The sequence below is a fragment of the Bufo bufo genome, chromosome 7 (genome assembly GCF_905171765.1).
Source record: "Bufo bufo chromosome 7, aBufBuf1.1, whole genome shotgun sequence".
NCBI classification, from domain to species: Eukaryota; Metazoa; Chordata; class Amphibia; order Anura; family Bufonidae; genus Bufo; species Bufo bufo.
Window position 1 is genome coordinate 43,405,166 of NC_053395.1, and position 26,115 is coordinate 43,431,280.

Sequence of the window (26,115 nt, forward strand, 5' to 3'; positions counted from 1 at the left end):
CTACATCTTGCATGGTCGGCCATTCATTTGAGTACTGATTGGTGGGCTACACCTTCCCTTTGGAATTAAAGGGATTCTCCAGGAATAAAAAAAAATAAATGAAAATACTTAAACATTATTTTATAATAAATATATTCACAAATACCTTTCATTACTTAGAATGGCTTGTTTTTTCTAGGGAGCAATCATTAGGAGAAATAAAATGGCCGCCGTCCTATCAGTACACACAAAACCTGTCCTAATCACACAGGAGGACAAGTTACTTCGCCACAATGAGCCATAGTGCTGCCTCATCCTCCCCTCTTCTCTGCTTGTCAGGAATCATGATCCTGAATACAGGTGAATCTCTGTGGGAATGGAGAAGATGAGGAGACATGAGAGGAGGGTGAGGTGAAGCTAATGAGCAGCAGCACTTGTATGCAGTCACCATTACCACAGCAACACGTTACCACAGCCTGTCCGTCCTCTCTGTACTTCATGTCTCCTCATGAAATAAATTCCCCAGAGATTCAGCTAAAGTTCTTATCACCTGTATTCAGGATCATAATCCCTGACAAGCAGAGCCGAGAGGAGGATGAGGCAGCTCTTTACCTCAGTGCTCTGAAGTAACTTGTCCTCCTATGTGATCAGGACAGGGTTTGTGTGAACTGATGGGACAGCGGCCATTTTTTTTCCCCTGATGATTGCTCCACCGACAAAACCAACCATTATGAATAATGGAAGCTATTTCAGAATATATTTATAATAAAGTAATATTTAAGTATTTTCATTTTCTAAATTCCCAGAGAAGCCCTTTAACAGCTGAATCCTTAGGGTTTCTAAAGCCGTACAGCAGGGGATGAGCTGACTACCAGGCATGCTAGCTTGACGAGACCACCCCTTTAAACTGTCTATTGTCCTATGGCAATGAGTGATCCCATACGTACATGATAAGTCTCTGCCCTTGCAGGACAGTGTTCTGCTGTAACATCTCAAAGTTATACTTCTCATCAGTTGCGTGTTGGTCGATGATGAAGAGGTCGGCGTCTAGTTTGGCGATTATGAATCCCAGATTAAACTGCCCAATGATGTCCATCTTGGAAAACATTTCTTTGCTGTAAATCAAGAACATGATGGCATTGCTTACATTAACGGGCATTCCCATAGAGCGCTATTAATACAATCATTACACATGCCTACATCACAAGGATCCCCTAAACACTTAGAAAGGCACATAGAGGGTCTCCTAGTGATAACTCCGATGCCGGATCTTTATACCTCTGGGGTACGATTCATTTGGCGGGACATTAGCCGTCACCAGTGCAGATGCATTAACGATCAGAATTGAACAGGCTGTCTAATGAAGACAACCCCTATCATTGTAGAGGGGAGGCCCCGGTCGACTCTAGCAGTCCTTGTAATACATGGATGGTCATTGGCCACCATGTAATACTACATTTGCCCTGCAGTGGCCACTGTAGAGGAAAGACCTGACGGGCTGCAGCTTCCCTTGACAAAATCAGATTTTTTCTAAGGGTGCCGAGAGCCACCCTCTCTGATAACCCCTATAATATGCACAGGGATTTGATAAGGAGAAAAAATGAATGAGGCACACGAAATCCATTTGTGCCACCCTCCCATATACCCGAGAACCCATGGGGCACAGATAGGCATCCTCCAGCACTCCAGCTGTGCTGAAACTACTCCTTTCAATTCTATGGGAGTTAACAAGAGCAGCCAAACAAGAGTGCATACTGGGAGTTGTAGTCTTATAGCAGCTGGAGTGCCGAAGGTTGCCGATCGCTGTATTGCTGCTATCTCTATCTAGGTCAGTGATCTCCAACCTGGGGCTTTCCAGGTGTCACGGCTGTTATTGCATGTTGGGAGTTGTAGTTTTGCAACAGCCACAGTTTGGATCCCAGTGCTCTATGCCTTTATAAACTAGCTTGGAAAATAGTTTGCAATATTTTATTCAAACTGGTTCTAGGTGTTGTCTGATGAGTAATCATGTGCGGGCTAACAGGGCCAATAGTTCCATACTGTGAGCCGCCTGCAGCCTTAGTCACTTAATCAGTAAAACATTAACCTTGCGTTTCATCATCATCAGGAAATGGTCCGTCTCCGTCTGTACAAATTATTCTGTACATAACGTTCAGAGAATAAAATAAACCAAAGTGCAATACGGAGAAATGGCAGAAGTACGTTCTTAATGCAAAGTTGCACATTCTTTTCCGGTCCTGGGATACACTGGACCACTCGTAAGGGCCCCAATAAAACTCAAAGGGGTATTCCAGTACTTGGATACTAAAGGCCTAACTTCAGGATAGGTCATCAACATCAGGTCGGTGGGGGGCGGACACCCTGCACCCTTACGGATCAGCTGTTTCAAGCAGCCGCCGTCATAGGAAATGATAAAGTGGACGGAACCTTGTGCACCGACTCCGTCCACTGTATAGTTTCTGAGACAGCTGATCGGTGGTGGTGCGGGGGGCCGGATACCCACCGATCTGATATTGGTGAGTATAAGCCATCAAAATCTACAGTAAGTAACTGAAAAACCCTTTAAAGGTGTATTCTCATCTGAGACATCTATGGCATATTGACAGTATATACCATAAATCATGGGGGCACAACCTGCGTCCCGGGGGCCACATGCGGCCCTCCTTACCATTCTGTGCGGCCCCCAACCATCTGGTGACAGGCATGTATGTCTATGTCTTGTGGCTGCTCTCATGTATCTTTTATGTATTCCCCCAGGGAGTCCTGGAAGTGCAACTAGACATTTATGATATATACTGTACGTTCAATATGCCATACATATAGTATTTCAGTTGGTAATACTGCTTTAAGTTTTATTATTGGCCCTTGGAATTGGTTCAGGCTGACAATGTGGCCCCCAACCAGAAAAGTATGTGCACCCCTGCCATAAATGTTCTATAAGTGGGGATTCTACATCTAGAACTACTAGGAAACAAAGGTCCCCTGCTCCTCCATCACGCTCAAGAGAAGATGCGCAGGCCACACATTCACGCAGCGATCTCTAATATACATCATGGGATAAAAATAAAAAAAAAGCTAGGATCCCCACCGAGCCTCTTCACAGCTTTTCCTTAGGGTAGACCATCAGTATAAAAATCCTGGAACACCCCTTTAAGAGTGTATGGCTTACAGGTATCTCACGTCTATGGCTAGCCTTAGTGAGCAATAATATATATATATATATATATATATATATATATGCACATGCCTTATACTGTACATTCCTATCACTATTCTGCAAGAAGGGCGTGAGATTTGCAGATATGAACATACATGTCATCATGGGCGGACTGGGAACCTAAAGCAGCCCTGGTAAAAAAACCAAAAACTGAAAGTGGCCCATATTGTACGCGGGTCCAATTTGACAGAAGGGGGGGTGCAACAGAAGTAGGCAAGGCCAACAGATGTAGGCAGGGCCTGGAATACTGTAGTGCAGCACAAAATACTGCCCTAGCAGAACCAGATACTACAGAGCAGCACAAAATACTGCCGCCTTCACCACAGTGTTCAACTGTATCACAGTCCTGAGGAGAGTAATACAGTTGAATTCAGGAGGGCACTTGCGGCCGTTGGCCAGGTGAATAAGTACCTGATGCTCCTAGCATCAATTAATGCCTACAGAATCAGATTGGAAAGTACCCGCAGGCGGCAGTGTGGAGGACTCAGGCAGCCCCACGGGCATTGACCCACCGGGAAATTTCCCTGTAGGGTCTATGGCCAGTCCGCCCCTGCAGGTCATTGAGCCACCAATGAAGACACTTCATATACCTGATCTCTTTCCTGAGCTCGGCTTCTGCGGTCTGATTTTCCCCAGGACTGATCTTGGCTCTGAATCTCCGGAACATTTCTAATTCCTCCTTTTGCTGCCTTTGCCTTTTTAGTTTTTCCATCTGGTTGATCAGACGGTGCATTGAGAAATGTAAAGGCACAGTCTTCTTCCTAATGCTAACTGGTGCATCCACCGAATCAGGTTCAACATTTTTAACCAATATCTCCATTTTCAAACGCTTGCAATTTGGAGCAGAAACATCGTCTTCTTCGTCTCTGCTGGGATGCTGGCATAAGATCTCGGCTTCCACATGAGGAGGATCACTTGTGGATGGAGATTCCGCCTCTCTTTTCACAAGGGTATCCGGTGAGTTTGTCAAGCTGTCACTGTTAGTGCGGCAGGGCACGTCAGAGGTGCCGAGACCTAACTCACTGTCAGAAGTGCTGGTGGCACCTTTGCCCGAGTCGCAGTCACTTTCACTCTGAGTAACGTCACTAAATGTTTGCGTGGTTCCTTGAGGCTCCTTGACATCACTCGCCTCAGATGCTGGTATAGAGATCCTGGTCTCAACTTTTGGTGAAAGGTTAAAAAATGACTGCAGTTTTCTTTGTGCAGGAGAGGTGCTCTGCGCCTGCATCGTCCCAGTCTTCGTGCTAGCTGGACCGCCCATGAATCTCTGGCTGAGCGAGAAGGCCTCCCTCAGTTTAGAGACAGCGAATGCTCCTCTCTCGGATAAATTAGACTGTTCTACTTTGAGACAATCAGATTCTTCTGCATTTACTCTTCTCAAATTGCCTGCAAGAAAAAGTTTATGGTTCACACGTTAAAACATCAAACCCACATTTCTCCGCTGTACAGAGAAGTGCACTCAGCGATTCCCTCGTACTCTGACTACTTATATAAAGGATATCGAAATTCCTATTTACAAATGGACTGCTCACGGTCGTCCATTTGGCTAAGTCATAAAATGCTCCGATGCTATTAAACTTTATTTAAGCCACATCAGTAAGATAGGACTTGAGCTATAATTCGTGTTTAGGAGGTCAGAGATAAGGAGCCATCAGCTGAGCTGCCTGAAGGTAAACAGTAAAAATACAGAGCCTGCTACTACAGAATCTCAAGGCTGTACACAGAAAGGGGCTCAATATTTTTAATAAAGACCAATTGAAAAAAAATAATTTTTAGCTCAAAAATGAGTACAATGCAATAACAAAAAAATATTGCCCCCAAAGGTGTCCAAAGCCTTTAAGCGAAGGAAAACGCATGGATCGCACATCCACAAGCTGTGCATTGATCTTTTCCTTCTTAGCAGAATTAATACACCATACACAAGACATTTAGTATACTTTTTGATCAAAATGCATACTGTATGCCCAGTCACGTGTAACGATGGCCTCTTTCGAGTGGGTCCATACACTTTTGCCTAGAAGCAAAAGATCGATGCATATCTTGTGGATGTGCGATTTATGCATTTTCTTTAGTTTTAAATATAAATTAACACCTTATCGGCACTCCTCCTATTCAATACCGTTCCTGGTCTCTGTCTAGTTTCTGACACATTGAAAGGCAAGCTTTTTATTAGATCTGTTCACATGGTGCAGTGCTGCATGGCGGCTGTTGTTCCTGTGCCTGTGGGTAGGTGTAGCCCAGTGCCTGACAGCTGGGGTGTTGTTGGGCTGTGCCGCCTGCACCAGTGCGATGCTGCAAAGGTGGTGGTTGCCATGTGGTGCTGCTCTAACTTATTGTAGGGACCCACTCATAAGAGGCCACTGTGACGTGGCGAGTGGGCTTATGCATTTTGATCAAAAAATGTGGATGTGCGATCCAGCTTTACCACATCTGCCAAGTGCTCCTTTGGCTGACGGTTATTCCTCCAAACCCCACCCCATCATACACATGCACACTGGGCTCAGCTGAGCAATGGGGAGAGGGAGTTTGACAGTAGCTTCTGTGAGAACAAAGGATCAGGCATGTTGAAACGCACCATAGTCGATCCCACCTTCTCCCAGGTGAAGTTCATCTAAGGCCCCATGCACATGACCGTATTTTCGGTCCACATGTTTTGCGGATCAGATGCAGAACTATTTATTGCAATGTGCTCTCCGCATTTGTCTGTCCATTCTGTGACCCTGCAAAAAACAAAGAACATGTCCTATTCTTGTCCGTTTTGCAGACAAGGATAGGACACTCAGGGTGGGGTGTCCTTTCTGCTGCAGCTCTCTCTCTCTCTCTCTGTAACTGTCACAGCTTCTAACAAAAGAAACGGCTGGTGGCAGCTGAAGAGTGGAACTGAGCGTGTGTGACCACCTCTGCAAGGTGGACAGAGAAATGAGGAAAAGTACAAACAGAATGTGGCGTTATACAGATACATTTTATTGAATAACTCAGTGGCTATGCAATTTTTTTTTTAATTACATGCATTTATGAAGGTGTGAAAACTGTAGAATATGTTTCATCGGACAACCTCTTTAATATCTAAAAACTATGCCAAACAGTTTTAAAGGGGTTGTCCACTCCTGTTGTAAGGGCCCCCATAACAGTATGTGGACCACAGGACATCCTTCTGCTGCAACCTCCATCAATCACCTGTAATCTGGGGGGAATCCAACAGCAAACCTTCACGTATCTTGCAGGACCCCCACAAGGGAATGTAGCGATACATAGTTCTCAATGGCTGCCCTTGTATGATGTGAATGCTATATTGTAGGCCACCAGTGACTTACCTGAGACATCCATCAGCTGCTGGTTCACATTTAGTTTATTCACACTGCTGCTGAACATGGCGGTGAGAGAAGTCTTTAGAATAGCCAGTAAAAGTTTCTCCTCCTGGAGTAAAATTTGCCTCTTGTCCGGCGTGACGTTGATATCTACACATTCTGTATGAGAAGACACAAGCATTTCCAGATCTCCATAGTTTTCTCATGGGCTACAGCCAAGTCATGGTGTCTGTGTGCAACTTCACAATTATACACAAGAAGCAACCAGTCAGATTTCAGGTCTCATTTCTCAGAGGCCTGTTGGAAAATAAAAGCAGCCACCTAATTGGCTGTTATAGGCATCTGCTCCGTATTTTCCTAGTACGAGGTTTGATTAATCCCCTCATAGTGTTCTCCAAAACGCCGCGCTTATGATTAATTTATTTTAGGTTTTTTTCGGTTTAAGTCACTGTTACACCAGATACAGCGCCTTGCAGGGCTAACTCAGCTGAATGTAATGATACCTTTCACTTAGCGATCCTGCGCTTTATTCTAAAGAAAAAAGTACTTTTAATCCATGTGCAAATAAGCAGTTAAGTGCACTGAGGGCGGGTCCAAGTCACTCTGTGCACCCTTCCTCCTACTGCTTCCTCTGTCTTCTTGATTGACAGGACCAGGTACCTACATCGATATCTTGCCTGGGCCTGTCAATCAAGGAGAGGGAGGGGCCGGCAGAGGAAGCCAGAGTGCACTTAAAGGGGTATTCTAGTTAAAGGGAACCTGTCACCAGTTTTATGGTGTCCTAACTAAGGGCAACATAAATAAGTTATTGATTTTCTTAGCACAATGCTGGGTCACTTTCTTTAGTTGACCCAGTCAATCTGCCAACATCTTGTATTGAAAAGCTCCAGCTCATAATGATGAGTCCTGAATATTCATGAGCTCCTGACTCTCCCCGCCCACCTGCTGCTGATTGACAGTTATTTTCCATATGAATCAGCAGCAGGTGGGCAGGGGAGTGGCTATAGCTGTTAATTAAATAAACGCTGGACTCAATGACATCACGCTGGACTCAAATCAGCTCATTAGCATGCGGCATGTGGCATCTTTGTGTGTATATTATGAGGTGACCATCTGTCACACCAGTAAGTGAATACATCTAAGGTACTTTTTAGTAGTTAATGATTGTATATAATTAGTTAGATTATAATCAAATATCCACATGACAGGTTCCCTTTAAATAACGTTATCCTGTATCCACTGGTCCCAGCGTTAGGACCCCCACCGATTACGAGAATGGCAGCCCTGTACCCCGTGGAGCCCCTCTGAAACAAACAGAGCGTCTGGTCGGGCACGTGCGTGCCTGCTCCATTTATTTCTATGGGAGTTCCGGCGTTACCAGCTGCTCCATTCACTTAGGTGCCCCTGTTCTCGTGATCGGTGAGGGTCCGTTTTGCGGACAAGAATAGGCATTTCTATTATGGGCGGCCCGTTCCGTTCCACAAACTGCAGAACGCACACGGACGGGATCTGCAAAATACGTCACGGTCGTGTGCATGTAGCTTTGCTTGTACGTGTCATGACCCCGTCCCCACCCATCAAAGATGCTGCGAGTTCAGGTCAGCTAAAACCACCATCAGGCTGTGACACACACACGAGTAATACAGAAGTATAATAGTGTCACAAGTGGAGGTTATGTAATAAAACTCACCTGAATGGACACAGACATTGAGGACAACGAATGGATACTGATGTCTGTTGAATGAATGATACACTTCATTCACAATCTTAATGACCTGAGCAACAGAAAAAAATGTGATTAATAATTTACTGAAAATACAAAAAACTTATAAAAAACGAGATTTTTGTATAACTTACCAGTAAAATCTCTTTCTCGCTCTTTCCTTGGGGGACACAGAAGACCTTGGGTATAGCTCATCTCCATAGGAGGCGTGACACTAAGTGAAAGCTGTTAAGCCCCTCCTCCAGCAGCTATACCCTCAGCCTGGAGAGAGAGACTGCCAGTTGCGTGTCCAAGCAGTGAGAAAAGGCAAAGTCCAACAAGGAACCAACAAGCCAACTACCCAACGGGTAACACAAACTCGGAAACCGTGTAGAGAAAAACAACGAATGGGTGGGTGCTGTGTCCCCCAAGGAAAGAGCGAGAAAGAGATTTTACTGGTAAGTTATACAAAAATCTCGTTTTCTCGCCCAGTTTCCTTGGGGGACACAGAAGACCTTGGGACGTTCAAAAGCAGTCCAAAAGGGGAGGGACCACAGCTCCAAGGCGAAGCACCCGAAGGCATCAAGGAACCACCGCCTGCAGACCCAGGCGGACCAAGGCAGCATACGCCGAAGCCAGAGTATGCACACTGTAGAACTCTGTAAAGCGTGTAAGGAAGACCTGTGGCCGCCTTGCTCAAATGCATGGCCGAAGCCCAATGCCTCCGGCCCAGAAGGCACCGACCGCTCTGGTGAAATGAACGGTGACAGCAAAGGCAGAATCCTGCCCTCGGTGCGGTAACTTCAGCAATAGCCAATCTGATAAAGCGGAGAAAAACCACCCTGGAGTCCGTAACTCTAAACGCGGACCTCCAGGAAACCCAAGAGACCGAACGTCGACAAGAGTCGGAGATCTCCAAGTAAAAACTGCAAGGCCCAAACAACGTCCAAATCGGTGAAGTGTTGAAGCGAAAGGCAAACACCACCTTCAGAAGGAAGGAACGGGATGTAGAACAGCCCTGTCCTGGGAAAAGACAGAAGGCTCAGAACAAAAAGGGGCCATTCAGGCACCCGTCAGAGACACGACTGATACGGAAACACAACCGTACAGGACAGGCGGGGTAGAGAGAACTTCTGTAACGGCTCCAAGGACAAGATTGGAGCGCCGAGAACTCAGTATGTAGTTCCCAGGGCGGTACCGAAGGACAGTACAGAGGAACCAAAGAGCCATTTCGAGTAAGAAGGTCTTGACAGGCCCAGAGGGCCGGGGAATGCTGGAAGAGGAAGAACAGCGCTGACACTTGATACCTCAAGTAAAGGAATCCCAGTCCCAGGTCCAGGCCGGACTGGAAAAAAGACAGAACCATGGGGAGAGAAAGGTCAGAGTGGGGAATGCACAGCTTCCCACAGAACCCCAGATAAAAAAAAAATCATAAGTCTTACGACAGATCCTGGACGAAATACAGCCAGGAGCGGACAGTAGCGAACCCGCTGGAGCCGCCTGGCAAGCGGGCGAAAAACCAAATGTGATCAGGCGCAGACCAGTAACACGGGCAGAAGTCGACAAAACTGGTCCCGTCGGCCCCCGAGCAACGTTGTCCCGTATCCACCCGAGTGGGGGAGCAGAAAGACAGACGGAAAGGAACCAAAGGGTCCGCCCAGCATCCGCCAGATGCCAGGACAAGACAGGCTAAAGTTCATGCTGATGTAGCCATGTTCTACAGTCCCGGTGTAGGAGATCAAAGGACAATCTGGACCGAAAGGTAGTCCCCCCCAAGTTACCGAGAAGGTAAGTCTACAGCAGGACCATTGTCTTAGAATGGACCACGCAATCTGCACTCAGCGGGAGGACAGAATTCGGTAGACTCGGTAAATAGGCACAGCTAATACAGCCAGTGTGAACCAGGGAGACAGTACTAGGCCAAAAGGAACACCGGAACTATCCACATGAACAACCATGCTCTCCCCAGAGGGGAGGACAGTGAAGGAACAACCTCTGAAGTCTGTCGGGACAGAAGCCACATCGGAGTGATCTGTACCGAGCGGGAGCCAAACAGAGCCGGCGAGATAAGGTAGTCGAGACAGAGGCCTGGCATAACACCCTCCAACCGAACGGAGGAGTGGCAACAGGGAAGCCATAGGACAGTTCAAAAGCAGAACCCTGCTACACTGTGAGATGCCCGGTTCACCGCCTCGCAGAAGGCGAATACCCTGAAGAACCCAAGGCGGAGGTCCTCCGGACCTGGGTAATCGAGCACCCAAGAGAATTTGGGTGACCTTCCCGAGAAAGCGGCCCGCACCTGGTAGCAGATCATACTGAAGCGTAGAGGCGCCAAGAGGAAGGACTCATACCACACTACATCCGAAGAGGAGGAAATTGCAGCAGGCAATGGAACCGCAGTCCTGCCAGAGCCAACGAAGAATTCGAGGGGCGCTCCAGACAACCGCACTCTCGACCATGTGACCACTAGCGCAGGAAGGACGAATGGGCACGCATCTAGGACCCATGAACACTCCCTGGGATGAAGGGCCAACTAAATGAATGAGTACCACCCAGCTCCGTGCAGCAGAGAGCAAGTAGAGCCCGTCCGGGTCAGGTGGACAGAATGAACTCCTTAGAGACGAGTGCAAGGTTTGCGGCAAGCATCGTATCCCAAGAAAACAAAAGTATGCCGCAGAAAGTAGATGAGGCATACGTACGAGCAGCCCGTAAGCAGTGAGAAGGCCAACCCACCTACAGGAGGAGAAGGCATACACGGCCCAAACAACGCACAAGAACGTCCGCTCACTGCAAAAAGGTTAATTCAGCGAAAAAGGGGGCTCGCCACAGAGTGCCACAGCATTTACGGAATTGCAAAGTGCAACCTGAAAGGGAGTTATGCACAAGCCTAGTATAGCATGCGATGGAACGCAAGCAGTCCGCCCCGAAAGGGGGGAAATTGTATCAGGCAAACTGCAGTCGGCAAGAGTGCAAAGGCCGGTCCCAAAAGGGAGTGATGCCTAAAGCCGTACCTACTTCGGAGAAGCAGGACATACCCTATAATCCAGCAGGAACGCAGGAGGTCCACCTAGTGAAAGGGGAACATGCACAGGGTTATCCTAGCATTAAGTGAGTGTGCAATAATACACCCAACACTGAACTCAGCGAGAGTGCAACTACTCTGCCAATGAAGGGGGACATGTACAAGTCCAGCACAGCCATAAAAGGACAGCTGTGAATCTCATGAGCGTGCCAAATTCTGCCCATGGAATGAGGGGTGGCCACGCATAAGGCCAGCACCGTATCCAATGGGAGTGCAAGCGTTCCACCCATGTTAGAGGGCAATGCTCATGGCCAGCAAGGTATCCGGTGAGAGTGTAACATGCCGCCCAGAAAAAAAGGGGGGTAATGCACATGGCCAGCATCTCATCCAGGGAGAGTGCGTGCACCCGCCATGTATGGGAGTCATACACATGGCCAGCATCGTACTGGTGAGAGACAAACAGTCAGTGAAAATGTGTGTATGTCGCCTGAGGAAGGAAGGCATGCCCCTGGCTGGCAGCGAATCCAGCGAGAGTGCATACACCGCCCACGGAAGAGGGGTCATGCATATGGCAGACAGCGGATTCAGCGAGAGTGCAAGCACTCCGCCATGTATGGGGTACATGCACATAGCCAGCAACGTACCTGCGAGAAAACAACCACAGACGGAGGGATGTATGTATGCTGCCTGAGTCATGCCTATGGCCGGCAGCGAAAAGTGAGAGTGCAGCATAGTAACATAGTACATAAGTACATCATAGCACATCAGAGAGAGTGCAGCGTTCCGCCTATGGAAGGGGGTCGTGCACATAGCCAGTACCGAATCCGGTGAGAGTGCAGTATTCCGCCTAAAAAGGGGGGTCATGCACATGATCGGCAACAGATCCAGTGAGAGTGTAGCGTTCCGCCTAAGAAGGGGGTCACGCACATGGCCGACAGCGAATCCAGTGAGAGCGCTGCGTTCCGCCCATGGAAGGGGGTCACGCACATGGCCGGCAGTGAAACCAGTGAGAGTGCAGCGTTCCGCCTAGAGAAGGGGGTCACGCACATGGCCGACAGCGAATCCAGTGAGAACGCTGCATTCCGCCCATGGAAGGGGGTCACGCACATGGCCGGCAGTGAATCCAGTGAGAGTGCAGTGTTCCGCCTAGAGAAAGGGGGTCACGCACATGGCCGGCAGCAAATCTATAGAGAGTGCAGCATTCCGCCTATGGAAGGGGGTCATGCACATGGCCAGCACCGTATCCGGTGAAGGTGCAGTATTCCGCCTAAAAGGGGGTCATGCACATGGCCAGCCGGCAGCCAGGGAGAGTGCAGTATCCCGCCTAGGAGAGGGGGGATGCACATGGCAGGCACAATAACTGGAGAGATGATGAATGCTGCCTACAGAAGGGCCGCATGCACTTGGCCAGCGCCGTATCCTGGAAGAGGGCAGGAAAACCGCCTAAAAAGGGAAATGCCCTAGCACCGACGCAGGTTGGGAGCGCAACACTATGCCACCTGTGGAAAGAGGGCATGCAGACATGCAGCACTACTGATGAGGCTGCAGCGTCCTGCGCAGTTCATAGAAATCTGTTATTATTATTATTATTATTATTTATTTTTTTTATTAAAAACACAGCTTCTCTGAGGCTAAAGGGGGGCCACCTATAGGGGCACAGATAGTCAGGAAAAGGGGGGGCCAGCCATACAGGCCCATTGGGAGCCGGCCTGTACCCAAAGGGTTAACATGGATCCGGCCTGGAGGGCGGCGCTGCGATCCCCTGGGGGCGGAGGAACCTCCCGGCGGGAAGAATTCGCGCCTGGAGAAGTTCCCGCCCCCACTACCAGAGGCCGGAATTTTGCGGCCTAGTGGGCCGTGAAGCCGGGGTCTAAATTTGCGGCGCCCGGTATGTACCACCGGGACCTGAGAGGAGTGACGCATCAAAACCGGCCGCGGGTGCCCACCCTGCGGGCCGGTCGGAATTGTGGCCCAGCACGCCGCGAAGCCTGGGCCAAAATTTGCGGAGCCCCACCGACCGGCACCAACGGTCGGCCGGGGCCTGCTGCATAGAAATCAAGCCCAAAGCCGGCCGCGGGAGCCCACCCCGCCGGCCGGAAGAGTCAGGGGCTCGAATGGCGGCTTGCCGGCCGCGGGAGCCCACCCCGCCGGCCGGAAGAGTCAGGGGCTCGAATGGCGGCTTGCCGGCCGCGGGAGTCCACCCCGCCGGCCGGAAGAGTCAGGGACCCGGAATGGCGGCCTAGCAGGCCGCGGAGCCTGGGCTAAGATTTTTGCGGCGACCGGCCGCACCGAATCCAATGTCGGCCGGAGGCGAGGCCTTACTCTACAGCCGTCAGGAGCCTCAGGCCTTGAGCTGTAGCTGGCTGTGGAGACAGCCACTGGCTGCATGTCTATGGGAGCCAGGCAGGGGGGGGGGGGGAGGCAGAAGGAGATTGCCCAGGGGCCAGCATAGATCCAGCAAGGGACTAGAGGCCCAGTATGGGGGTCAGGCACGCAGGAGACCAGGGTGGGGGAGTGGGGGACGTAGGGCTGGAGAAGCCTCTCTCTTACCACAGCCGTCTTCACCCTCGGTCCATTCCAGCAGGGTCGCCCCTTCAGCTACTGGCACCGTAGTGGCAGGACGCTGGAAGAGGGACTTGGCGTGCGGGCGACCCTTGCGCTGGCGGGATGCAGGGGAGCTAGGCTGCCCTGGTCCACCTTGCCTTCTGTGGGGGAGGCAGCAGTGCGGTTGCCGGCACTGGCGCAGCTCAACCCCGGGAGAACAGAGAGGTCTAGTGCGACTCTGTTATCCCTGATGATCTGGAACAAAAAGAAAAAAGTAAAAATCTAAAATTGAAACAAGGAGAAACCAGCCCTGCAGAGCAGGGAGTGTCTTGCCTCCTTGGACACTAAGCAAAAACTGGCAGTCTCTCTCTCCAGGCTGAGGGTATAGCTGTGGAGGAGGGGCTTAACAGTCTTCACTTAGTGTCACGCCTCCTATGGAGATGAGCTATACCCAAGGTCTTCTGTGTCCCCCAAGGAAACTGGGCGAGAAATCACAGATTCTTCTGGTAACCTAAGGGATAATAGCTTTGAACCAGTTCTAAAATTTGCTACTTTTTTCCCTTATTGGCCCTTGTGAAAAGTGACAATAAAAGTAGGTGGCGTTAAGCTGGTCAATTCTAACTAAACACACTGGCGCAATATGCAGCTCAAGGCAAGCATATGCTTCATTTTCTGTCTTTAGGACTGCTTAAAGGGGTTGTACACCTTTGGGGATGTTTTTCGCAAAGTCCTGCTTCCCAGCTCATTCTCTCCCCGGCCTTAGCTGCTGCACTGAGCTCCCAGGATGTACCATTCTGCCTTGTAGCCGCTGCAGCCAATCGCTGGCTGCAGATGATGTTATCCCCTTACGTCTTGTCAAATGGTCACATGACACAAAGGGAGCAGGTCTCGGCGTCAAAGCGGAAGTTTTCGTCCTGGGAGTAAAGCGGAGAAAAGGAGCGCTGAGCCAGAGCCATGAAGCAGGTAAGTATGCATCCCTTCGCAGGTCTACTCATTAGGGGCGTTTGCCAAAAATCTCCCCAAAAGTGCACCTCTTAATAAATTTGGTGCAGTTTCCAAAAACGAACTTATTAGACGCCGGTCTTCATCAATCTTCCCCTACAGGTTTTAAACACCTGGTTCTGTCCTACACTGCCGCAGTGAATGGACGGCATCCGGATCCACGTAATATCTATATGTACTATATGTATATGAAAACTCACAGTATTAGGGCTCAGCGGGTCCGCAATACAAGGGCACCGGCCGTGTGCAGCCCACATCATGGATGCGGACCCATTCACTTGAATGGGTCTGCAATCCGGAAGGTCCAGTGCGGAACGGAGGCACAGAACTTCACGGAAATACTACAGAGTGCATCGGTGGGGTTTCTCAGGACCCATTCAAGTTGAATGGGTTTGGATCAGTCTGCAGAATCCGCGCAGATGTTGCCCATGCATTGGGGACCGAAAATTGCGGTCCCCAATGCACGGAACGGCCTAGCAACAGCCGTGTGCATGAGCCCTTAGAAAAACGTCTGCCTTCCTCCAGAATCAGCACTAGCTCAGCAAAGTTCCACTGTAATGATTGGTGTTCAGCTGCAATACCGCAGACAACCTGCGAACAGGTGTGGTGCTGTTTTTGGAAATAAAATAGACATGTTTTTTTTCCCAAGACTGGACAACCCCTCAAATGTAATCCTCATTTTCAGGACCTAACTGAAACCATTTTTACCTTAGCAGGGTCACAAGGCCGCTGGTTGATAAAATAGAACTGCCTGTCCGTGGCACTTCGTCCTACACCATGGTCACATCGAGATATGTATCCTGAAATACTGATAGCAAGATTATACGTAGGAATGTTTGTGCGTCAACAGTTCTCTCATTCCTAATTAACAATATAATAAAAGCACAATAATAATGAGAACAATCTCTGAGTTAAAGTTATCAGGTCGATGTCTAAATCTGCCGTTAGTATGCAAAAAACTCCAGACACTGTAGTGTCGCCTCTCCCCTCAATCTGCCCCTTCTCCCATGTCTGTAGGTTACCAAAAAGAGAGTAAAGACAGAGGAGTAAGACTGTACGATCAGACTACACAGGGTTTATTTGTAGTCTGTAACCATGGAGACACATTGTTCCTCATAGGAGCTTTACACACAATAAAGGCAGGAAATGTTAAATCAATATTATTCAGAGTTGCTTTTTTATTTTAAATGCAATGAAGCAAAAAAATAGTTTCAGGGGTGGACATTGAGGGGCTCCCCACGAGAACATTCATTGCATAACTACCAGGACATCACCGCTTGATCGTTACCCCTGTACTGTGAAGTCACTCAGCACATTACCCTTGTACTGTGGCATTGCTGTCTGCATTATTCATGTACTGTGACATCACCGTGTGCGACAGGGAGACCAACATAATCATAAACGCTTTCAGAACATGCTTCCAAAGCAGGTATTGCAGCATGGGGCCCCAAGGTTTGCTATGGGACCTCATAGTATGCACAGCCATATTTTAAATGTATATATAAATAGCCAGCAAACGGGGACCCATCCCATTAGAAGGGACTCATAAAAAATAAAAGATACACAGTTCACACAAACTGTCCATTCACATGTCCGCAAAATGAGTCCGTATCCATTCCACAATTTTAAGAAACAGGTGCGGACCCATTCATTTTCAATGGTGCCGGAATGTGCTGTCTGCATCCGCATTTGCGGATCCGCACTTCCGGGTCCGCAAAAAAATAGAACATGTCCTATTCTTGTCCGCAATTGCGGACATGAAAAGGCATTCTCTATGAGAGTGCCGGCGATGTGCGGTCCGCAAAATGCTGAACACATATTGCCGGTGTCCGTGTTCGGCGGATCTGCAAAACACATACGGACGTGTGAATGGACCCTTAATACGGGGTTGTGAATCCAGCCTCATGAACTGCTGCACATAGGCCAATTACAACCATACATTTCAGGTTCCCCCTGTGACTACTCAATGCCATAAAAGGAGAAGCAAAAAGCATTAACTTGTTCGCTACCAGCGCTGTACGGCGATGGTGTGGCCTTTAAACATGGCACCCGCTCGAGTGTGCAGCATAGCTGCGTGGGTCTTTGCTGTTTCAAACAGCAGAGGCCCACAGCTAATGTCCGTGACTGGCAATAAGGCCGGGGATGCCGGTAATTCATTCTAATGGGCTGGGTCTCTCTGAAGAGTCCCAGCCTCTTAGAGCTGGCAGGCCAACATAGGAAATCGTCAATCCACATATTACTATACTCCTTTTTAGAGTATAGTAATATTCTATAAAAAACAAAGTAGTGGACATTGTAGCCTCCTAAAGGGACTACAAAAAAAAGTAAAATATAAATAAAAATCTAAATATTGAAAGAGGGGGGGGGGTCCTTTCCTTAGAATAAAAAAATAAATACATAAATAATAAAAAATATAAACATCATGGGCATCACATCCAAAAAATGCCTATACTATTAAAATCTAAAAAACATACAGTACAGACCAAAAGTTTGGACACACCTTCTCATTCAAAGAGTTTTCTTTATTTTCATGACTATGAAGGCATCAAAACTATGAATTAACACATGTGGAATTATATACATAACAAACAAGTGTGAAACAACTGAAAATATGTCATATTCTAGGTTCTTCAAAGTAGCCACCTTTTGCTTTGATTACTGCTTTGCACACTCTTGGCATTCTCTTGATGAGCTTTAAGAGGTAGTCCCCTGAAATGGTCTTCCAACAGTCTTGAAGGAGTTCCCAGAGATCCTTAGCACTTGTTGGCCCTTTTGCCTTCACTCTGCTGCTCACTCCAAACCATCTTGATTGGGTTCAGGTCCGGTGACTGTGGAGGCCAGGTCATCTGGCGCAGCACCCCATCACTCTCCTTCACGGTCAAATAGCCCTTACTTTCAAAGTTTTCCCAATTTTTCGGCTGACTGACTGACCTTCATTTCGTAAAGTAATGATGGCCACTAGTTTTTCTTTACTTAGCTGCTTTTTTCTTGCCATAATACAAATTCTAACAGTCTATTCAGTAGGACTATCAGCTGTGTATCCACCTGACTTCTCCTCAACGCAACTGATGGTCCCAACCCCATTTATAAGGCAAGAAATCCCACTTATTAAACCCGACAGGGCACACCTGTGAAGTGAAAACCATTTCAGGGGACTACCTCTTGAAGCTCATCAAGAGAATGCCAAGAGTGTGCAAAGCAGTAATCAAAGCAAAAGGTGGCTACTTTGAAGAACCTAGAATATGACATATTTTCAGTTGTTTCACACTTGTTTGTTATGTATATAATTCCACATGTGTTAATTCATAGTTTTGATGCCTTCATAGTCATGAAAATAAAGAAAACTCTTTAAATGAGAAGATGTGTCCAAACTTTTGGTCTGTACTGTATTTCCAATACGGCGAATGGTGTAACGGAAGAAAGTAGTAAATGGCCTATTTACCATTTTTTCATCGCTTCTCTTACCGCGAAAAAAAAAAAATTGAATAAAATGTGATATAAAAGACACACAAACTCCAAAATGGTATCAAGAATAAAAACTACAGGTTATCCCGCAAAAAATTAGCCCCCCCACAGCTCAGTGGATATAACTATAAAAAAAAAGTTAAGGGGGTCAGAATATGGTGATATAAAAAAAAAATCATAAGGAATGCCATAGAGACAAAACCCGTAAAACTGGAGGAATTGCGTTTTTTTATTTTCCAATCCCACCCAATTTGAAATTTTTTCCCCCGCTTTCCACTACATGGTATGCCATATTAAATGGTGGTGCTAGAAAGTACAACTTATCCGGCAAAAAAAACAAGCGAAAAAGTAAAAAAAGAACGAAAAAGTAAAAAAAGTTATGGCTCCAGGAACACAGGAAAGAAAAATGAAAACGAAAAAATGAAAAAAAAAAAAAAAAACATCCAGTATCCTAAGGGTTAACCAGCCAAATCTTTCTCATACAGCATCACCTGGCTTCCTTTATTTTACAGAGTTTATTTGCATGGTAGAGGCAGGTCTGTAGACGCGCATGTGGATAGTGGTGGTATACCATGGTGGTATACATCATGTGCCATCTTCATCGTTACTTACCTATAGAAACCACCTAGGACATCTGCATGGTTCAGCCCATACTCCTCACACACACTTTCACTTGGAGGCAGCTGCTCAAAAGGAATCAGGTTCTGCAACTGACAGGGAGAGAAGAGACAGAATCCAGAATGATTACCTCCTCGCCCAAGCTGCTGGATTATCTGCTGCGTCTGAACTTACCTGTAGGCCAAATCTTCCATCAACATGATGCAGGCACAGGTCTGACCACCCGAACTAACAGCATCATAAAACCCTCCGATGCTGTTAGTCTGCGTGATGAGACCCATGATGGAGTTGGAATTTGTGGCCCTAATACAGGCAAAGAAATTTGCCCAAATTGCACTTGTGAAATTGGCCTTATAGGAGTACCATATATGGATTTTTTAATAACCCATATGGACATTTCTGGCCTATCCACAAGATACACCATAAATGTTTGGCAGGTGTGGGTCTCACCTATGGGACGCGCTCCTATTGTGTGTACGGGGGCCCCATCTTGCGCTGCTGTGAACGGAGGGGTGGCTCTCTCTCTGTTTACTTCTATAGTCGTTCCAAAAATGAGCTAAGTAAGCACGCTCGGCTATTTTTCTGTGGTCCCATTTTCAGATCCGAAGGGGTCCTAGAGGTGAGACCTGCACCTGTAGATATGCCAGAAATGTGCAGATGAGAATACCCCTTTAACCCCGTATGTCACGGTGGTTTAGGTAATGTATGGGGTGGGCTGCTGCAGTGAGCACGCTTAATACACAGCAGGTGCCGGCTGTATCACACAGCAGGCACCCGGCCGGAATGTCGAGAAAAGGTGGTCCCCGCTGAACCACGGCATTTAACCCCTCAGGTGCCGCGATTAACGCTGATTGTGGCACCTGTGAGACAAGGCAGGGAGATGCTGCTCCCTCTGCCTTCCGATCGGAGCCTCTACAGTGAAATTGCGGGGCTCCGATCGGTTACCATGGCAGCCTGGATGCTTGTGAAGCCTTCAAGGCAACCATGGTAAGCTCCCTGCTGCGCTGTGCACAAAGCACAGCGCAGCAGTGACAGTGTAAAAATCCTATTCACCCTAATTGATCTCTATTAGGATGAATAGGACAAGGGATCAAAAGATCCCAGGTTCTAGCCCCTAAGGAGGCTAATAGTTCTTAAATAAATAAAAAATTTAAGGTAAAAAAAAAAACATTAAATCACACCTTTCCCTATTTTACATATAAAAATATATTGACAATAAAAAAATAAAAAAAACATATCATGTATCGCCGCGTCTGGGAATGTCTGAACTATTATAAAAATAAAAATAAACTCCTGTGCAGTGAACGTCGTAACGGAAAAATCAAAAACGATTCGCCATTTTTCTGACACCTTTCCCACCCTATCAAAAATAAATAACAGTGATCAAAAAGTCGTACCACAAAAAGGGTACCAATAAAAACTACAGTTCGTCCCGAAAAAAAAAAGAAAAAAACCACGCCCTCATAAAGCTCTGTGGGCGGAAATATTAATCAGTTATGTCAGAATATGGCAATGCACAAAAAATTTAGATTTTTTTTCAAGGTTTTTATTTCTAAAGTAGTAAAAAACAAAAAACAAAAAAAAACGTATACAAGTTTGGTATCTATGTATTCTTATTGAGCCGCAGAATAAGGACGTCATGTCAGAAAAATCCTTCCTCTTTAAGCATACTTATGACCCGAATGAATGGGGCCCCTTGTCTTGTTCCACCTCCCTTCTATGTTTAATGTGGATTTTACCTGTTTCTGGCCAAACACAGCTCCTATGTTTTCTTTCACACTACTTGAAGTACCACTTGAGCAGACGACGGGGGTTCTCTTCCCTTGGCCCACTTGGTTGGTGCAATTTATACGCACGTCCGTCGAAATGATACAATAAGCTTGTAGAACCTGAACCATTTTTGCAAATTCCTTTAAAGAGAAAAAAAAGGAAATACTTAAAGTGTAACTGTCATGTTTTCATAAAAAAATAAAATCAATTTTAGCATATGTTACTGCTGCGGCCGAATTATGCATAAAGAAATCTTTAGTTTCTTCACATACCACTGTTTTCCTTGAGTTTTTCCCTTAGTTACGGCTGTTAAAAATGTACAATATGAGGACCTTCTCAAGATGGCTCCTCTGCCAGTTCTCTGAGGCCAAAACTGCTTTCCTTCACTTCACTAACACACTTGCTGTAGCCAGCAGCTCCCTGCCAGCCAATCAGATTGGATTACTGAGAGACACGCCTCCTCACTCTGAAGCCTAATGCAGACATGCAGTGTGAAGGATCGCCCCTCCGTCTTCTTAGCTGGTGACAGATGAGCCATAGCAACTGTCTTTTAAGGGAGCAGTGGAAAGGGACAGAGGACATTAATGAAAGCTGTTATTATAAGGTAATTACAGATATTTTGATAATCATTGACAGACAATAAAAAATAAAAATGACAGTTACCCTTTAAAATGTGGCAAGGGAGGAGGGGGGGGGGGGGGTGCTGACTGTGTATATGCCGTTCCAAGCCTACTTAATCAAATACTGTATCAGAAGTTCACAGGATGAACACTACACATCCATATCCATGTATCACACTACTAGTCGCACACCTTTTTAATGTTCCTCAGAAATTCCTTGTGCCGCACCGGCAAGGTGTAGAAGAGCTGCTGAATGCTGACTGTTGTTCCTTGCTGTCGGGGGAGGGGAGATCTTTGATTGATTTTTCCATTTTGATCCAAAACCAAGCGAGTGCCCACTTTAGCGGATTTATGACAGGTGAAAATTGACAGATCACTGTAGGAAAAAAAAACACATAGATAACAGTGAGTAACTTCTTATATAACTAGACATGTCTGTTTTAGTAACTACTTGCATCCCCCATGTAATAACTATTCTGGAGCATCTGTTCGTATAACTCTGTGCCATTCCTTTAATATTCCTGCTATAAGGTCAAGATGGGTGTTACCAGTTGGGGAGGGGGGCTGCACAATCTGAGACAAGCCAATCAGTACTGACAGTGTCAGACTGTGCACATCTGAACCCTTCATCTGGTAACATCCATCTGGACCCTTCATCTGGTAACATCCATCTGGACCCTTCATCTCAAACTGTTGACACTAGATGTTTCAGAATAATTACGTGGGGAATGCAAGTAGTTACTAAAACAGACATTAGATTTACAAATGAAAATGTGCCACAATTCTTAAGTGTTTTAGAGAATTTTTCTGCCATGCTTGAGTAGGAGGCATGACTTCATGGGGAAGATAACATATTGTGCAGCACCAAAATTGGGCCATAGCTGTGGCACAAAGTAAGCCAACTAATAGGTGGTATGAATTTAGGCAAGACAGTCTAAGGCCACCGGCACACGATAAACATGCAGAAAAAAAATGCACGAGTTTCTGTATATGTTTCCTTACCAAATCCACCTGTTAGTTACAGTTTTGGTGCGGATTTGATGTGGTTAGCCACGGATCTCGCCCTTTCATTGAAAAAGGGCGAAATCTGCCCCAAAAATTGCAAACATAATTGACACGCTGCGGATGTCTAAATCCTCACAGCAGGTCAATTTCCACACGTAAGAAAGAAGCAAAGTGTACGTGAGACTTGTGTAATCTCATACATTTTGCTGGTCCTGTATTACGCTGTGGTCTTTCCGCACCAGAATCTGCGCAGAAAAACCACATGTGCAGGAAGCCTAAAGGAGCGCCGGATATTTCATTCAGCATCAGTCACTGTGGCACATTTTTAGACTATCTAGCTGTGTGGCTCGCCATGGGAGTCCAGAGTTATGACCATAAGTACCGGCAATTTACATTATTGCAGACCTATCCTAGATTTACCACCAAACAGCGCCAATTCAGATGGTATAATACCAGTGTTCAATTTCACACCGAAATATAAAATCACCAAATGTTTGCAATTTCACGTTTCTCCACATTCAAAATGTCTCATCTATATACTGTATCTGAATTGCCTGTTGCTCCCGATCATCACTGAAATGTGGCTCAGAACATACAAAAAGTTGGGGACCTCAGGTCTAGTCTAAGGTTACAGGCTCTTAGACAGCATTAGTAGTTTTACCACACTCGCTAACATTGGAACCATCAATATTTTAATGTTTATATTGGCATAATTAATTTATTATTATTATTTTAATATATACCGTATTTTTTGCCCCATAACACGCACTCCCCCCCCCCAAAGTGGGGGGAAAATGTCACTGCGTCTTATGGGGCAAATACTTATGAGCGCTTTTATTATGGAAGCGCTCATTAGAACCAGAGGACCGGAAAGCGGTGAATGCACTCCCCGGGCTCTGTACTCACCGATTCCTGCTAAGAAGACAGAGCGCTGTATTGAGGAGCGGCGGCATCCAGAGCAGGAGAGGTAAGTGGATTTTTTATTTTATGTGATCTAAGGAATGGAGGCTGATTAAATGAGGCTGGGGGCTGATTAAATGAGGCTGGGGGCTGATATGAGGCATGGGGGTCTAATCTCAGGTCTGAATGGAGCTCTTTATATTGGGGCTGTTATCTGAGGTCTGATTGGGGGGTCATTCACATTGGGGTCTGATCTGAGGTCTTATTGGGGTCTGATTAACCTTGGGGGTCTGATCAGATATCTAATAAGAAAATATTTTTTTCTCATTGTCCTCCTCTAAAACCTAGGTGCGTCTTATGTGGCGATGCGTCTTATAGGGCAAAAAGACCAGAAGCAGAACACTAAAGTTAGAAAGGACGTTTATATACTTTTCTACGACCGTTCAGCACGCATCACTTCACATGGTTCGCAGTTCTGTGTCCTTTTGACAACTGTAAAAAGAAAAAACAGTCTGTGTTTCATCGGTGAAGGATCCGTGTTTGGTCTGTTTGTCCGTTTTTAGCCACCTTGTGTTATTTCACAGACATGGCTCAGCTGAAAATTAATTTCAAAAGCATCAGTGGTCAGAGAAAAATGGACCCAACACTGACCAAACACAGATGCCATTTACAGGGCCGGCCTTTGGGGTGTGCGAGCTCTGTGCCGACAGCTAGGAGGCTCCTTGGCCGGTGTAGCGACTGCCACAAAGACCACACACTGTAACGACATAGTCATCTGTATTGCCGTCCTCAGGAGAGATGTGTCTGCTGGGATTTGAACCCACGACCTTCTGTATCTGTCATGGTCTTACCTTCTTGCTGTTCTCCTTCGTTTGACATGTGCTGGCGGCCATCTTGGTTTCTGGGTTTCTTGTAGCCTTCCACCCTGCGGCTCCTCCTTCCCACTGGGAGGAGCTGGATGCCTAGCTCATATATATAGGAGGTCTGTGGCTTCAGTTCCTTGCTTGGTCCTCCTGTGTTCACATGCTTCTAAGACTGCTGCTGCTTCTGGTTCCTGATCCTGGCTTCGTCTGACTACCCTGCTGGTTCCTGATCCTGGCTTCGTCTGACTACCCTGCTGGTTCCTGATCCTGGCTTCGTCTGACTACCCTGCTGGTTCCTGATCCTGGCTTCGTCTGACTACCCTGCTGGTTCCTGACCTCTGGCCTCTCAAAGACTCTGCTTCGGTTTCACCATCCGTTTGGACTTTTGCTTTACAGCTTTATTTTCAATAAAGCCTTCTTATTTTCACTTATCTCTTGTTGTACGTCTGGTTCATGGTTCCGTGACATTAGGACCAAGCCATGAGTTCTGACGGTACAGGGCCATCCTCGCTACCCATGCTGGTTGCCAGACTTGATCAGCAGGATCACCTGTTGGGTCGGTTCGCTGTGGCGTTGCAAACCCTGCTTGAACGCACGGCTCATTTCGCTCCCGTTGCCGATGGGTCGGTTGTCGCTCCTACTGCCGCTCCGGTTGTTGCGCCAGAGTCTACCCCGACACCTGTTGTTGCGCCTGCGGTGTTTCGGGGTATGACCGGTTCTGCCCCTCTTCCACAGCGCTTTGGGGGAGAGCCAACTCAGTGCCGAGGTTTCCTTAACCAGGTGGGCATTTATTTCGAGTTGCTGCCACATGCCTTTCCTACTGAGAGATCAAAGGTGGGCTTCTTGATCTCGCTGCTCTCGGACAAGGCCTTGGCCTGGGCCAGCCCTTTATGGGAGAACAACAATCCGGTGGTTGCCGAGTTTTCCGGTTTTGTTGCTTCTCTTCGGAAGGTATTCGATGTGCCGGCTCGTGCTGCCTCTGCTGCGAAGCTCCTTATGTCCATCAGACAGGGTTCACGATCCGTAGCTGAATACGCCATTGAGTTTCGTACCCTGGCAGCAGAGGTGGGCTGGAATAATGAGGCTCTGGTCGCTGCTTTCTCTCATGGTCTCTCGGATGCCTTGAAGGATGAGGTTGCAGCTAAGGACCTACCAGTGGAGCTCGAGTCTCTTATTTCTTTCCTGATTTTGATTGACACCAGACTCAGGGAGAGACCTTCCTTTAAGGAGAGCCTGCGGAGGTCTTCTAACAGATTGGCGCCTACGTTTGCTGTCCCACCCGTGCCTCCCTCTCCTCCCACGCCTCCTGGGGATGACTTGTCTGGGGGTGAACCCATGCAGCTGGGGTTTGCTCGCCTGTCCGAGGGGGAGAGGGTACTCCGGAGACGCGAGGGCCGATGCATGTACTGTGGTCTCGGTGGGCATTTTCGGTTGGCATGTCCGAACCGTCCGGGAAACGCTCGTACCTGAGATCCTGTCGGGGGCAGATCTTGGGTGGAGTCTCCTCGTCCCCGGTTTCCCGTGTTGACAAACCACTGATCACTGTTGTCCTCTCCTGGGTCGGGGGCTCGGTGACGACCCAGGCGTTGGTGGACTCTGGTGCTGGTGGTTTGTTCATTGATAGTGTGTTCGCTGCCGCCAATTCCATTCCTCTGCAGGCTCGAGGTTCCCCACTGGCTCTTGAGGCGATAGACGGCAGACCCCTTCTGTCGTCACACGTGACTCATGAGACCCTTCCAGTGGGGATAGCCATTGGTGCCGTTCACAGAGAGTCGGTCTGCCTCCAGGTTATTTCGTCTCCACACTACTCGGTGGTCTTGGGGTACCCCTGGCTCCAGAAGCATAATCCGACTTTCGATTGGAGATCGGCCGAGATCCTCTCGTGGTCACCGCAGTGTGGGGCTAGTTGCATCCATGGGTCTGTCAAGTTGCTGTGTACTTCCTCGGACTCTCTGTTGCCTCCTGAATACGAGGAGTACCGGGATGTATTCGACAAGGTGCGCGCGGTTGCCCTACCTCCGCACCGCCCATACGATTGTGCCATAGAGTTACAACCTGGTGCCGTTCCTCCTCGTGGCAAAGTCTATCCACTGTCGGTAG

At 47.5% G+C, this 26,115-nt stretch overlaps 1 protein-coding gene across 1 annotated transcript in view; it reads right to left on the reverse strand.

Annotated features, from left to right (window-relative positions):
- Nucleotides 1-26,115, reverse strand: part of PMS2 (PMS1 homolog 2, mismatch repair system component) — a 56,107-nt gene that overhangs the window by 11,916 nt on the left and 18,076 nt on the right. The window contains exons 5-12 of the mRNA XM_040440047.1: nt 21,440-21,623; nt 20,597-20,767; nt 18,852-18,949; nt 15,483-15,582; nt 8,195-8,279; nt 6,511-6,663; nt 3,787-4,582; nt 927-1,094 (exon numbers count right to left, since the gene is read on the reverse strand). Coding sequence (XP_040295981.1) covers nt 927-1,094; nt 3,787-4,582; nt 6,511-6,663; nt 8,195-8,279; nt 15,483-15,582; nt 18,852-18,949; nt 20,597-20,767; nt 21,440-21,623 — 1,755 coding nt within the window. The remainder of the gene's footprint in view (nt 1-926; nt 1,095-3,786; nt 4,583-6,510; nt 6,664-8,194; nt 8,280-15,482; nt 15,583-18,851; nt 18,950-20,596; nt 20,768-21,439; nt 21,624-26,115) is intronic.